Source organism: Vicugna pacos, chromosome 28 (assembly GCF_048564905.1).
Source record: "Vicugna pacos chromosome 28, VicPac4, whole genome shotgun sequence".
Taxonomy (NCBI): Eukaryota; Metazoa; Chordata; class Mammalia; order Artiodactyla; family Camelidae; genus Vicugna; species Vicugna pacos.
In genome coordinates this window covers 12,489,827-12,505,228 of record NC_133014.1, presented here as the reverse complement: position 1 = coordinate 12,505,228, position 15,402 = coordinate 12,489,827, and the positions used below count along the sequence as shown (strand labels likewise).

The 15,402-nt window shown below is 46.1% G+C and overlaps 1 protein-coding gene across 1 annotated transcript in view; it reads right to left on the bottom strand.

The window, feature by feature from the left end:
• Window positions 1-15,402, bottom strand: part of POLR1A (RNA polymerase I subunit A) — a 60,318-nt gene that overhangs the window by 28,867 nt on the left and 16,049 nt on the right. Inside the window, exons 10-14 of the mRNA XM_072951524.1 lie at window positions 14,299-14,469; window positions 14,049-14,171; window positions 11,104-11,334; window positions 7,971-8,225; window positions 4,029-4,220 (exon numbers count right to left, since the gene is read on the bottom strand). Of these exons, the coding sequence (XP_072807625.1) occupies window positions 4,029-4,220; window positions 7,971-8,225; window positions 11,104-11,334; window positions 14,049-14,171; window positions 14,299-14,469 (972 nt within the window). The remainder of the gene's footprint in view (window positions 1-4,028; window positions 4,221-7,970; window positions 8,226-11,103; window positions 11,335-14,048; window positions 14,172-14,298; window positions 14,470-15,402) is intronic.

Here is a 15,402-nt window from a genome sequence, read left to right as displayed (position 1 = left end):
TGCCAGGAGAGGGGGTGGGGAGTAACCGCAGGAGGGTGACTTCCCTGGGATGCTGACCACAGGCTGCACTTCCATCAAAGTGCACCGTGCACGGTGAGGACCGCCAGTTGGGCACAGTCAGGATGGAAAGTCTGAGAGAACCATCTAAGGACAGGGATATGCGACCTCCCACCTCGTATCTGTAAAGTCAAGCGGGGCAGAAAAAGCATTTGACAATCTCAACACCCTTTCATGATAAAAACACTCAACAGCCTAGGGATAGTCCAGACTAGGCTGGACCCTGGCCCTTGGGTGACAAGAGAGGAGTGTATGCTGGGACACACAGGACGTCTCCCACAGAGGGCCACCTCTCCAAGGTCGAGAAACTAACCTACCTAAATACACAAACAGAAAGATAGACAATATGAGGCAGCAGAGGAGTATCTCCCAGGCCAACGCACAAGATAAAATCCCAGAAGAAGAAATAAGTGATGAAGAGGTAGGCAATTTATTTGACAAAGAGTTTAGAGTAATGATGGCAAAGATGTTCAGAGACCTCAAGAGGAGTATAGATGCACAGAGTGAAGTTTTCAGCAAAGAGTTGGAAAATATAAAGAATACCCAGAGTTGAAAAATAAAAATCACTGAAATAACATGCTAGAAGGAACCAAGAATAGACTAAATGAGGCAGAAGAACGGATCAGTGAGCTAGAAGACAGATTTAGCAGAAATCACTACTGCAGAACAGAAAAAAGAAAAAAGAATGAAAAGAAATGAGGATAGCTTCAGAGAACTCTGGGACAACACGAAGCACAATAATATTTGCATTATAGGGGTCCCAGAAAGAGGAGAGAGAAAGAAAGGGCCTGAGAAAAATTTTGAAGAGATAATAACCCAAAACTTCTCTAACTTGGGAAAGGAAACAGTCACCCAAGTCCGGGAAGCACAGAGAGTTCCACGTAGGAGGAACACATCACGGCACAAAGTAATAAAACTGACAAAAATTATGGATAAGAAAAAAATATTAAACATTAGTAAGAGAAAAGCAGTAAATAACATACAAGGGAACTCCCATAAGGTTATCAGCTGATTTTTGAGCAGAAACTCTACAGGCCAGAAGGGAGTGGCACGATTTATTTAAAGTGATGAAAAGGAAAAACTTACAACCAAGAATACTCTGCCCAGCAAGGCTCTCATTCAGATTTGTTGGAGAAATCAAAAGCTTCTCAGATAAACAAAAGCTAAAAGAACTGAGCACCACCAAACCAGCTTTATATTTTTAACATAATTGCAACCAAGACTACACAATCCCATGTGTAATCAATTTCTTCTTTCAACATTATGTCAGAGAATTTTCCAGACTGTTACATGGCCTTTAAAAACCTATCTCACAGACAGAGAATACAGACTTGTGGTTGCCAGGGGGGTGGAGGGTGGGAAGGGATAGACTGGGATTTCAAAATTGTAGAATAGATAAACAAGATTACACTGTATAGCACAGGGAAATATACACAGAATGTTATGATAACTCAAAGAGAAAACAATGTGACAATGAGTGTGTATATGTCCATGAATGACTGAAAAATTGTGCTGAACACTGGAATTTGACACATTGTAAAATGATTATAAATCAATAAAAAATGCTTAAAAAAAAACCAAAACCTGTTTTAAGCAACTACATAATATCTTAACAAATGAATGTCCCATGATTTACTCAGGCCCAATGCTGTATATCTAGGTTTTTCTAATTTTCCACCATATAAACCATGATGGAATGGACTGCTCTTCTCAAGCAGATTTTACTGTATTTCAGATTATTTCCTTAGGCTGGATTCTCAGATTGAAGGTGATGAACATATCTGTAGCTCTAGATATACAATCTTTTTGTCCACTATTTGGTTCTATTTTGAACACACTGTTTATGTTTGAACAAAATTCTAATAAACCTTGTGCACTTACTTAAGACTTAAAAATCCTTTTCCAAAATAACTTGAGATGGCGTATAAAATAGAAGTGTAAAAAAGAAATAATAAAAAGAATACAAATAAGAAAAGTAAGTGGACAAATACATATAGCCAACCAAACTGGGGGCTGGCAACCTACAGCCTATAGGACAAATCCGGCCCTCCATCTTTTTTTGTAAACAAAGTTAAGTTGGATCACAGCCATGCTCATGCATTTAAGCCTTGTCTATGACTGCTTTCAAGTTACAATGGCAGAGCTGAGAAGTTGTAACTCAGAGACAATATGGCCAGTAAAGCCTAAAATATTTTCCATCTGGCTTTCACAGAAAAAAGTTTACCAGTCCCTGAACTAAAACTACCCACGTTTATAGAGTTTCATCCTAAACGGTAAAATTCCCAGTCTATTCTGCTAAATCAATTTCTATTTCTGGCCAGGATAGAGCGATGGTGACCTAATGACACCCACCAGGAAACAACAACAAAAGCAGACATGAATATGAAACAGCAGTTTTCAATACAATGGACAGTAGGAAATGACAGGGATCAGCCAGGATGTAGACGACTTGAACTATCTATCAACTGAAACTGGCTGACATTTACAGAGCGTTCCATCCAACAAGAGCAGAATACACATCCTTTTTAGGGACACACAGATCATTTACCAAGATAGATTAATTACATCTGAAGCCATAAAACAAATGTCAGTGAATTTAAAAGGACTCAAGTTATCGAAGGTATGTTCTCTGGCCATAATGGAATTACATTGGCAATAACACAGATATCTGGAAAATCCCTAAATATCTGGAAACTAACCCACAGACTTCTAAACAACTCAGTGGTCAAAAAAAGAAATAAAGAGGGAAGTTAGTTAAGTATTTTGACATGAATGAAAATGAAAATACAATATACTTAGGTGGAAATTTTATATACAAAATGCCAAAGGAACAGTCTCAAATCAGTGGCTTCAGTTTCAACCTTAAACAACCAGAAAAAGAGTAAATCAAATCCAAAGTAAATAGAAGAAAGGAAATAAAAAAAGATCAAAGTGAAATCAATGAAATAGAAAAATAGAGAAAGTCAATAAAAGCTGGTTCTTTGAGAACAGTAAAACTGACAGACTTCTAAGCAAATTGATCAGGAAAAAAGAAAAAAGACACAAATTACCACTACCAGGAATGAGAGAGGGGACACACCCTCAGGAATATTATATGTAACTTTATGCCCATAAATTCAACAACTTAGATAAAACTGATTAATTCCTTGAAAAAAACAAAGTACTAAAGCTCATCCCAGAAGAAACAGATAACCTGAATAGCCCTATATGCATTCAAGAAATAGAAATTTTAGTTAAAAAAACCCTTCTTAAAAAGAAACCTTCAAGTCCACATGGCTACACTGGTGAATTCCACCAAATATTTAAAAGTAGTATCAATACTACACAAACTCTTACAAAAAACTGAAGAAGAGTGAAGTCTTCCCAGCTCACTCTATGAAAGCATCGTTACCCTGATAGAAAAGCCAGGCAAAGATACCAGAAAGGAAAATTACAGATCGAAGTCACACAGATGTCAAATATTCTAAACAAAAGTTTAACAAAAATACCTCATAACCAAGAAGGTTTATCTCAGGAATAGAAGCTGGATTAACAACTAAAAATCATTCAAGTCCCAGGTTCACAGATAGACCACCATGAGGTTATCCTCATCTGCTAAATGGTGCTAATGATGGTCTCTGCACCGCAGGCTGGTTGTGAGGATTAAGGAAGGTAACCTTTCTGAAGCACTCCCAACAAACATTACCACTGCTCCCATCAGCACCGCTGCCTGTGACCCCCACATCTGGATTATGAGGACATCAAATTTAAGTTAGAAGCAAAGGACAGAAATTATGCAGCCTGCGCTTAGTAGACACTCCCTCGAAACCATCCACATCCAAATGCCCCACCAAAGAGAAAGTCAGACCACTGTTTGACTTGCCATTTCTCTGATCCTGGCCTGGGCTCTCCTGAGAAGGATATCTTTTCCCGAGTGGTCTGTTTCCATTTTTTTTTTTACAACTTATCATTTTTTTTTTCCTCCCAATTACCTGCTTTCCTGTCCACAGCGGGAAGGGCTTCAGGATGGCAGGAGGAAAGAGCTTCACGCGCCCCACTTTGTCTGTGAGTCCTCGGTAAACCAGCTCCATATACTGCTCCCGGGTGAAAAAGCAGCCTCGAATGGTCATGTTTGCACCCGAAACCATGTGATCTTGGATCAGCCCCGCCAACGGTTGGCCATCCTACAAACCAAAATAGGTAAGAGGTGAACAAAGAAAAAATTTAAGTCACATTGTAATTCCTAATCATCTGCTTGGAAGCTGCCCAGAGCAACCCACCCTCATATGCTGGTGCTGTCCTGCCCCACAGCCGCACCGGGCCAGGGCCTGAGCCGCCCATCTTGAGAGCAAACTGCCTCCCAAAGCACGTGACCAGGGCTTCCTGATTGCCTTCTGCCTTTGCCGTTTGCCCTCTGTTCTATATCAAAACTGCTTCAAACTCATCCAGCCCCCCAAGGCTTCCCTCCATAATGCCATCTGCTTCTCGTTACTCTGGCATATTTTCCGCATTTATGCATAAATCTGGTCTGGCTGCTGTTAGCTGTGTTCTTGTTTTTATATTTTGGTTTTATGCTTTGGTATTTTTCACACATTTCTGGCCTGGTTCTCCTCTAAGGCAGTCATCCATTTAACAAATATTTATTGAGAGCCTACTGTATGCCGAGGCACTGGGTTAGACCTTCCGTCTACTCCAGTGGACCAGACAGACACAATCCTTTACGATGAGGAAGAGCCGGACAGTAAACAAATGACTGGATTAACACATTATCACAAAGAGTTTCAGACGGCATGGAAGAGAATATAACAAAAAGGGTCATCGTATAGATTTGGGGTGTGCAGATGGTCAGGAATGGTCTCTCTGAGGGGCAGCATTGCAGCTAGGGCAGAGGAGTGACTTGCAGTCAGCCACTGCAGGGAGGGAGGGAGGGGCTCAGGCAGAGGTTTCTCAAGGGGGTCATGAGACGGCTTTGATGTGCATGGCTGCAGAAGGAAGGAACACCTGTTACTAGTGTCTCTTCACAATGGAGCACATGTTCATGGCAGGCTGTTATCTACCAGATGCCAGAACAAGGGCTTTTATAAAAGCTCCAGGCTGGGTGCGTACATTCATCACATTTGATACCTTCCACAGCCTTTCTGGCCCCCAGTCTCCTGAACCTTATCTTTGGGTCTGCATTCACGGCCACCCAAGGCACACTAAAGTAAAAATAGCCTGGCTCACTGACATTCTTTAAGAAGTAATTTTTGCAAACTTTTCAATGTTTATGGGAACTTGAGAAAAATTGGTGCCTTGGATCTAAAGATCCCTACCATTTGCTTATTTGTTAAATACCATCCAATATTATGGTCATGTTGCATAAGTAAAGAGCTCACAAATGCAGCCATGGAGAAGTGCCAGGAGTTTAACCACCCGCACTAACTCAGAGGCTAAAAGGATGCTTGTCAAACAGTCTTAAATACTGCAGCAATGGGCTTCACGTAAAGTCAAAGATAATTATTACAGATAAGCTGAACAGGTGCTGCAGGTGGAAGGCAAGATCAGAGGGCACACACGGCCCTTCTTATCGAAGGCTTTGACTTATGAATGTGAATGAAAAACTATACTCTGCATCTTATTCCAAAGACAAGGTCTCATTCTGCTGGGGGGGGAGGGGACCCAAAACAGTATTAGGCATTTGACTCATCAGTCTCTGGGGGCAAATATAGACTTTCCCCTTTGTTTTCTTCCTTTAAAGAACATAATTACAAGTTACGAGATCTATTCAGTGCCTTCTCTCTCCATCCAGATTTTTCCATGACTGGAAAATTGCCTTAATGGCTAAATTGCTTTCAATGCAATAATCATGCGTTCTAAGGAGGAATGCTGATTAAAGCAATTGACGAAAGGGTCTACTTATGCTTCTGAATTCCCGAAATCTGCTTAGGATCAGAAAGACCATTTCTGATTCAAAACCCCAGGTAATTGTTAGCTATCCTATTCCACCTAATATCCCAGCAAAATGACATTACAATTGATGGCTTTGGTCAGGATACTTAAGAGAATTAGGGTATTCTGTGACTTGAATTTTTAGCTGATTACGTCAAAGTCAGGAAACTATGTCTCAAGGCTTGTTAAAAAAACTTTTCACAAAGCATTGGCCCTCAGTAAGTACAATAAACAGCAGAAAAAAATGAATCCACAAAGAAACATATAAATGAAAAGTGTTTAACTGTTTTCTTGGAAAAGAAACAGCTAAAGTTCCATTGGCCTCCTATTTTAAGACAATACACAGCTCTGTTAAATACATACAACCAACAACGAAATGCACTTAAATTGGGTACTACGGTTAATTAAGGAAGGGAACTCGGAAATAGGGAAGGAATGGAAAAATGAACAGAGAAATGGAAACAAAGGGAAATAAAGATCCCCCCTCTAAAAAAATTAGCAAAAAATGGCTTTCCTAGCTTAAGAAAATCAGCTCTTCACCTCTTAGGACTTCGAGACATGTTTCATTTTTATAAATGTTTGCAAAAAATAAGGATTCCCCTCTCTTGGCATTTACCCTGAGGGCTAAAAATTTATCAAAAATCAAAAGCTCTTTATCGCTGACAAAAGAAATTATTTACAAGTAAGGTGAACTCTCAAGTCATCCCCTCGTGTTTTTTGTTTGTTTTTTACTTTTTAAGAGATTAATTTATTGCTGTAAGCTTCTGTATCTGTGTTCTGCCTGTCACCTGACCTAAAACTCAGAGGCAGGCAAGCACGTGAGGAAGCACTTCCGGATTTAAATAGGCCAACCCTTTGCACAGTGTAATAAGCACGAAGTTTCCTATTCTATTTTCTTCGACCAAAATCAAGTGTAGAACATTCAAGTTCTGGGAACTCTGAAGCACCCAGCTCCCACAAAGCTAACGGCCAGAGGTCACTCTGCCAGCAAAAAATGCACCACCCGCCGCTTGCTGGTAGCACCCCCTGTGATGAAACGTGACACGGTTTTGAGAGAGCCAGACAGTCGGTTCAGTTCTAGGAGACACCTAGTGCCACGTGCCCTCACCCAGCTCCAGCCTGGCCTGTCAAGGGGGCTCATGACACACGAGGCTGAACACACAGGCTTGGGGGCGGGGGGTCAGATGTGCTGGGTTCTCATCACTGGCTGGCAAGTCACTCACCTGAGTTTCCTCGTCGGAAAACTGCACCTGCCTCCTAAGGCTGTGGTGAGGACCGGGTTAGGGAACGTCTGCAAACTGCTGCAAGGGAGAGCTGAGCGGACGGTGGCTTTTGTTGTCACCACCATTATGGCCACAACTATTATTATTTACGTGAGAAGACAAGAGGCTAATTTTCAAAGCAATCAAATTATTCCCTTCTAATTGTTTCACCTAATTATTAGCAAAAATTAATCAAACTATTTCCTCTAACTTCTGGGGGACCTGACTGGGCCCTTAACCCCTCCTGCCTACTGTCAGCCTGTTCACGGATCAACAGACAGCTAAGGTGAGCAGAGAAGGGAAAGAAAATTACATTCAAACAACTGGGTCCAGTGTGAAGCCACAGAGGTATGTGTGGTGGGAAAAGAGGCTGGGACGCAAGGACCGGGCCAGCTGCCTGATTCCCCCAGGTGGCAGAGTCACCTGCACCTGCTCCCGGGAGCTTCCAGGAGGAGAGGGCACTCGTCAGTGCTGCACATCTCCGAGCAGCCTCTGGTGTTTCCAGGCTGCAAAGGTCCCCTCTTCTCCGTGGACTTGCATGTAAAAGGCAGCAAGACAGAAACCCTTCCAGGCCTCCGAGCATCTGGAGAGCTGAAGAGCCCACCTGGAAGATGCCGGGACCCTCTGCTCCACATGCCCCGGCTCTGGGGCCGCCCACCGAACCCAGGAGCTGGCAGGGACCCAGACCTGAACGGCCAAGTGGTGCCACCAAGGACGGTGGAGAGGCCCCCAGGACAGATCTACCTTGGGAACGAGGTACTGCTGATCCGTGCAGGCCAGGACGTAGGCCTCGGCTCGGCCCAGTTCGCTCTGGGGGAAGTGGGCGTTCATCTCGTCCCCATCAAAGTCGGCGTTGTAGGCCTTGCAGTTGGCATAGTGGAGCCGCAGAACCTTCTCTTCCGGCAGGATGCGGGCGCGGTGCGCCTGGATGGAGGGCCTGTGCAGGGTGGGCTGTCGGTTCAGGAGGAGGATGTCCCCATTCTTCACGTGCCGGCACACCTGGGGGCAGAGCAGAGGACAGGGCGTGAGTGGTGGCAACTTGAGCAGCATCACTGCTGTTCCAAGGGGCTCACTTCAGTCTGGGCTGAGTGTGGCCTCTGTCTCATGTTTTATTCAACGAAAGAAAAGGAGAATTTTTAGTCTGGAGTGAAACCCTAAAAATCTTTAGGAGACAGCTACTAAGTCCCTCTGGTACTCTGGGAAATAGCTCCTCGCCCAGCACAGGCTTGATCCTGGCTCTGGGCTCAGAGGCACAAGCAAACGAGGCTACAGGCCTCTGTTCAGTAATCCCCGTCTTCTTCGGGGATGCATGGCCTTTCCAGAATCTTGAATTCCTCTGAGAATCAGTCTACTAAAAATGCAAGAAATGGACACATCTGAAGACAGCGTATCTACAAAGAGCCGTAAAACCCCAGGGCTTGAAAGGACTTGGCAGACCTCTACAACCCCCTGCACACATACAAACATGTTATTCTAAATATGAATTCCATGTCATAGAAATACATGCCCAATCTCATCCAGCAGAGCTACACTGAAACACAGGGTTCTTGATTCCCACTTCAATGCTTTCTGAAAATGTTTTATTGCACTTAAAAATTAATAAGAAGTTTAAATTGCCATAGTCTTTTGGGAAAGCAATTTCACAATAGATTTTAGAACATTTAAAACTCATTTCTTTTGGCCTTTTATTATGAAAAAGATGCCAATGCAAGGTTATAGGAACATGTATGTTTATGTAGCAGTGTTTATAATGGCAAAAGCTGGAAATAGCCTGGCTGCCCCACAGAAAGGGGCGTAGGTGGATAAACCATGGTACAGATTGTGGAATATTATGCAGTGATGAAAAAGGATGATTTAAATCTATACCAGTCCTGAAGTGATGGCAATCATGTACTCCAGCAAGACAAAAGCAATCCAGGTGACAGAATGAAGCAATTTAAAACCCAACCCAACTCTACATGTTTCTATACGTGAGGGAAAAGGGTGCTTAGCTCCTCACCAATTTGCTTCTATGGCCTCCTTGGGGCTGGGGCACTGGGGAAGGAAAGTAAGGCACAGACCATCACCTTTACCTTCATCATCTTAGTGTTATTTATGTTACAATGAATGTGTATTACTTCTATACAGTTTTTTAAAAAGATCTTCAACTATTTCTAAAGAAAGAAAAAGTACACAAGTGATATGTTATTGTAGGGGAAAATATAGAAAATACAAACTTAAAGAAGAGAGTGAAAATCATGAGTAATTTTACTCCTAAAAGACAACCACTGCTCACATTTTTTTGTTCCTACCAATATCAACATGCCATTGGTCACATCTTCCTGACAGAACCCCTCCTCTCACTGACTTGAGTATAAGCTGACTCGAGTATAAGGCCCTTTATCTCATGGTATATTAACTACTGGGCTTCCTAAATGATGAGCAGAAACATTACCTCAAAAGAGATGCATGCAGCAACTGCTGCCCTCATCATCCCGTGGGCTGCCCTCAGCAGCCCAGAGGCATGATGGAGACTCAATGAGACCTCCCCCGACCCTAAGTCTCCCTGAATTACCCAGCACACAATAGGTCGGGGGAAAAAATTACAGCGGGTTTAGTTTCCTCTTGTGTTGCCCGGATTATAAAGTTGTATCAGGAAGCTGGTTATAGAGAAAGGCTAGAGGTTAATAAGAGATGTTCCCCACCCTCCACCCCCTCATTCCTGTTCAGCTGAGCTGAAAGTTTCCTTCTACTCAGGGGAGCAGGGAGCAGAATACCCCTCAGCTTCTAAAAGGCAGTCCTAAAAGCAGCTGGCATGGAGTCAGTCTTTCTGCTCCCCAAGGAGCCCAAACCCGCCCTTCCCCCGCCCCCACATCCATGTTTCCAAGGAGACCTGGATTCAGAGGACTCCCACGAATGTCTGCCCAGGGCACGTCACAGAGCCGCAGCTGACTTTCAAGGTCTTATTTCCTTAGCTTCTCAAGGGAGAAACTGCCGAGACCTGTGGCTCAGGCCCAAAACCCCAGGCTAAGCCTCGGATCTGAGTCTCGCAAATTGGAGACACCGTCCAGCGTAAGCAAACTCCACAGCTGGGCAGGCTCGCAGGCCAGTCTAGCAAGCACCGGCCAATCCAAACAGAAGCCCTGGAGCACAGAGTGCTCCCCTCGCCAACCCAAACCTGAGGCCCTTCCTTTCTCTTGTCTCTAAATAAACACTGCAGTGAAAAGTACTGTGCCCAAGTGCCCGGGTCAGAGTTCTCAGAGGCAGTCCCGGAGCCAAAGATCGGCTCCTGGCCGACTGCGGGGCCGCGAAATGAGGCTTGCCGGGCCTGGCCACTTCCTCCTCCAATTACGAGGTCCCGGGGAAGGGAGAGCGGTTTCCCACCTCCCAGGGGAAATGGGCCTTCCAGTCATCCTTCCCCTTCTCGTCTGACCTGCAGTTTGTCCTTTCCTGGACGTGGACCTCTTCTTCCCAATCATGTCACCCAGCCCTTCAGCCTGGTCCTGATTCATATGCAGTATGTTGACCAAAAAAAACCTACTTTATAAACTACAAATAAATCACAGATGCATGTGTATCTGGTTACAGGCATACGTATTACACATATCATTATTGAGACTCCGGAAACCAAACCCTTAGTCCCCAGGTCCAGTCTAAGGACCACTTTAATCGTGGTGTTAAGGCCCAAGGTGCTCTAGCCCCACCTGGGGGGATCAGGTAAGCACCCGGAAGCCCCTGGGGAACACCCAGGTATGGGGGCAGCCTCATCTGAGGGAGGCAGGAATTGCTCTCACAGCATCCCGCACCACACTCACTGAGGCCACAGCTGTCAGCCGGCAGTCATGGGGAAGCAGACAGGAGCTGGCCCAGCCCCAGACCAGATCTGCCCACTACTCACAATTTTTGTCCCCTGGGGCTTAGGTGCCCCGGTGGCAGGTGTCAGGAGCTGCTTGGCCACAGCTTCCCGCTGGGTGGGGTCCGCGGCGCTCAGGGCCGTGCGGCTGCCATCCTCGTTGATGACCATGGAGGCTCCTGGGTGCACACTGGGGCCGTTGATGACTGCTTGCCTCAGCTCCTGAACATTCCACGGGGTAACTGGCTGAGGATAGGTCAGTTTTGTGGCAAATACCTAGACACAAGGAGTAGATGTGAAAGTTCAGGGTGGGCAGGAAAAGGTTATATGGATCCAAAGTCTGACTCAACAGTCTGCCTGACTTCTCCTGTAAGACACGGAGGTGCTTCTAGCCAAGAAGTTTCTTCAGGAAGTCAAGTAACATCCTGTCTGTCTTCTCCAGCCATTTTCCCAGACTTGCTCTCTTAAGGGAAGAGGTGGTCATTTATTTTCTTTTTTTTAAATGGATGTACTGGGGATTGAACCCAGGGCCTCATGCATGCTAAGCATGCACTTTACCACTGAGCCAAACCCACCCCACTAAAGCCCCCACCCCCTACCCCAGTCTCCTTTTCTAGCAGAGTCTGTCTGAAGAGACTAACCTGAGTGTTGCAGTTTATATATCAGAAAAAAATTTTAATCCATCTTAAAATTTCACCATGTCCTCGTTTGTCAAGAAACTCATAGTCCCCCCAAAGAAGGAATACAGCATGAGACCCCAGCTTGAGGGGGGTGACAAACGCCTGCTCTCAAGTACCACCCCGACCCCACATTCCCACCCCAGCAGCCATCACTAATCGATGGAGGTCCATGCCCTGAGCCCAGACATGGTATCCAAGTCTCTTTATTTGGCTTAAGACGGTCTCCTGATACATGAGAATGCTGTGCTCCATTTAACACCAGATCTGCACCACACTCCAAGAAAAACGAGTTCCCCGGTTAAGTGAATTTTGAGCTACTGAATATTAAAACCCTCTGATGCTTCAAAATGCCCATAACTGCATTAGAGACTCAGAGAAGGCCTACGTTAAGGAACTCATTGAACGCTGGCCAGGTCTCTGCCTGAGAGGCCACCGTGGCTACCCCGCCCCGTGGCTGCCCTGCGTTTGCTGACGCTCTGACCACCGCCTGACAGAGCGTTTATGTACAGACGGTCCCCAACCTATGATTTTTCGACTTTACAATGGTGCGAAAGCAGAAATCGTACTTCTACTGAATTCTGATCTTTTCCAGGGCAAGTGAAACTTGGTTCGACAGTCTCGTGAAGCCGGGCAGTGGCAGCGGCTGCGAGCCACCGCTCCTGGTCAGCCACGCGATCACAAGGGTAAACAACCGATACACTTACAGCCGAGCTGTTCTTCACTCTCAGCGCAGTATTCAATAAATCACATGAGATAGTCAACACTTTATTATAAAATGGGCTCTGTATTAGATGATTTTGCCCAACTGTAGGCTAACGTAAGTGCTCTGAGCACGTTTAAGGTGGGCTGTGCTAAGCTGTGCCGCTCAGCTGGTCGGGTGCACGAAATGCACGTGATGGGTTCACGGGGATGCAACTCCATCATGAGTCGAGGAAGAATTGTTTTTGCACATTTGCTTGTGCATCTCCACTGCTGGAACGCAAGCTTCACGGGGGACACGCCAGTCCGTCTGGTTCACTGCTGGATCTCTAGCTCCTTCCCCAAACTTATTTCACCTCCTCTGCTCTGTAACAACCGTCCACAGTGCTGTAAGGGAAGGGTGGGCCACAAGGGACCGAGATGCAGTTTCACACGCTCGGATTCTCCTCACAGCCATCCTGCAAGTTGACAGCCCTGGCCACCATGGCCCTGAGGCTTGGGGTAGGCTGGAGGTGGGCAGAGGGGCAACTTCAGAGTCCCTCCATTACCAAAGGAACCCACGTCGAAGAAAGAGATGCCAGCACCTTTGAGGTGGAAAGAGGAGGTGACATTCAAGGTCTCTCCCAAAGCTGGGGACACTGTGGGCACCATCAGGTCAAAGCCAAAAGGGGCAGTCCTTGCCTTCTGTCCAAAGAAAGCAACGAACAGGTCACGGGCCTCCCTTCCCAGGGCCTCAGGCTCAGGGATGTCACCAGTAGGCTGCCCAATGCCTTTCCCTGACCCAGCTTCCAGATGCAAAGACCCATGGTTCCTAGGAGGTGGTGCGCACGGGACTGGGCCTTCTCTACCCTGTCCCCTCATACGTCACGCCCTTGCCAGGACGCCCACGTATGCCCGAGAGGGACGAGGCTGTGGCATGCGGGAGGCCACCGGGACATTTGAGCTCTGCTCTCTGCTCATTACCGGTGCTCTCCTGAGAACAGCAGGGAGGCCGAGCGAGGAAATGAGCCTCTCCACCCAGGGAATTAAACCACCTTCATAGTACTGACCTCAGGGCCCATTACTGGGGAAGCTGATTAAAGGGCTGCTGCTAACGAGCACCGCAGTGTGACGCGTGGGGAAGTGAGAAACAGAGGCCGGGCCCTGGGGAAACACTAATGGGCAGAAGGGGCAAACCGCTTACCCCGAGGAACAAGGAACGGGCAGAGGAGGAGGGCCATGTGCAGAGGCCTCCCCTCTGGGGCTCTCTCCTCTCCTCCTGCCACCGGGCAGGCACATGGGTCGGAAACCCGCCTCCCCCTCCCCCTCTCTGTCATGTATTCAACCTGACTAGGAAGGTTTAAAGACCAGGCCAAGACAGACAGGAGGAAGACGGGAGGGCGGGACGTGCACCCTGCAGTCTGCTCCCCACGACCCGGGAGGTGGGTCCTCCTTGTGGGTGGAGGGTGTCAGGACACCTGGCGGGGAGTGAGAGTGATGCTACCACACGGCCTCAGGTCCCCACCAAATGGTCTGTCTAGGGAGAGACAGAGGCTGTCCCCACCCAGGCCACCGCGATCTGCCGCACCCCTTCTCCCGGCCCCGCCACCACGCCCACCCGACAGCACATACCATGGGAATTCCAATTTCGTTGGTGTTGATGTACATGTCTGGGCAGATGACCGAGCGCGCTGCATAGTCCACTCGCTTTCCCATCATGTGCTTTCGGAATAAACCATCTTTCTTCTCCAGGATCTTTAAAGGTCCAGGGAAAGCATTTAAAAAAAAAAAGAAAGTATGTTTATTATTGTCTTCCTTCGATACCAATATGTTTATCACTTAACGCCTTCAGTTATCAATGGGGATCCAACTTCCTGCTCACCTGTCTAATGCCAGGGTACTTTTCCATCATTAATTTGTCCATTTCGCTATCAAACACAATATTGACGTGGCTCTGAAGGCGAATCCAAATGTTGTAAAGTTTGTCCATGAGGGACTGGCCTGGAAGCAGACTCAAAAATGATCGGTCCATAGCAACTGAAGAGTCTTTTTCCTGGCAAGACACAATCAAGAAAACAGATGTGATGGAAAAAACCTCAAGAAGGTCAGGCTTGGTTCTCTTTTTCTTTCTTACTGGAGCTCTGACAAATCACGGCTCTGGAGTTTGCCTTTATGTCTCTTGAACTTGACAGATCAGTGGCAGAAGTGCTCATAAATCAGTCCTGTCCGTTTGCATCAACAGAACGTTAGTCCTGTTACATATTTACCAGCTCGTCTCTTTCTGGGAGTGAAATGAACTCAAATTTCTAAGAAGGCTCCTTTCTTTTCTTTTAAACCAACACATACTTATTATTCCCAGTTTCTGAGAGTCAGGAATTTGGGCAAAGTTTAAGTGCATTCTCTGCTTTACAGTCTCCCCCAGGCTGCAATAAAGGAGTCAGCTGGGGCTACGGTCTCATCTGATGGCTCGACTGGGCGAGGATCCACGTCTAAGCGGACGTGGCTGTTGGTGGAATTTGGTTCCTTGCAGACTACTCGACTGCAGTCCTCAGTTGCTAGTTGGTTGTTGGTCACAGGCCACCTTCAATTATTTGCCACGTGGGCCCCTCTAACATGGTAGCTTACTCCGTCAAAGTGTGCACGCCAAGAAGGTAACAGAGGCGTCTGCTAACAGCAGTTGCTGAAATCCCTTAGTATCTAATTCCCAAGGCAACTCTAAAAGTTCTTCCCACCCCACCTCTCTTCTTATGAAGCTCTCTTATCCTGCCAGATAACTGCTTCTCATATGGAGTTTCAGCTTTATTTACAGCTCTGGAAAAACTTGATTTGAAGCACTTATAAAAATGCAAGTGACACAATTTTTTAAAAAGGAAAAATGTTTGCCATGTGATTTCCGATGTCATCATTAAGATGCGGGATATAGCAAGTCACTGGCTGATCTCCAAGCCTCACTGGACTATTTAACTAATCCTTTTCAATATTTCTG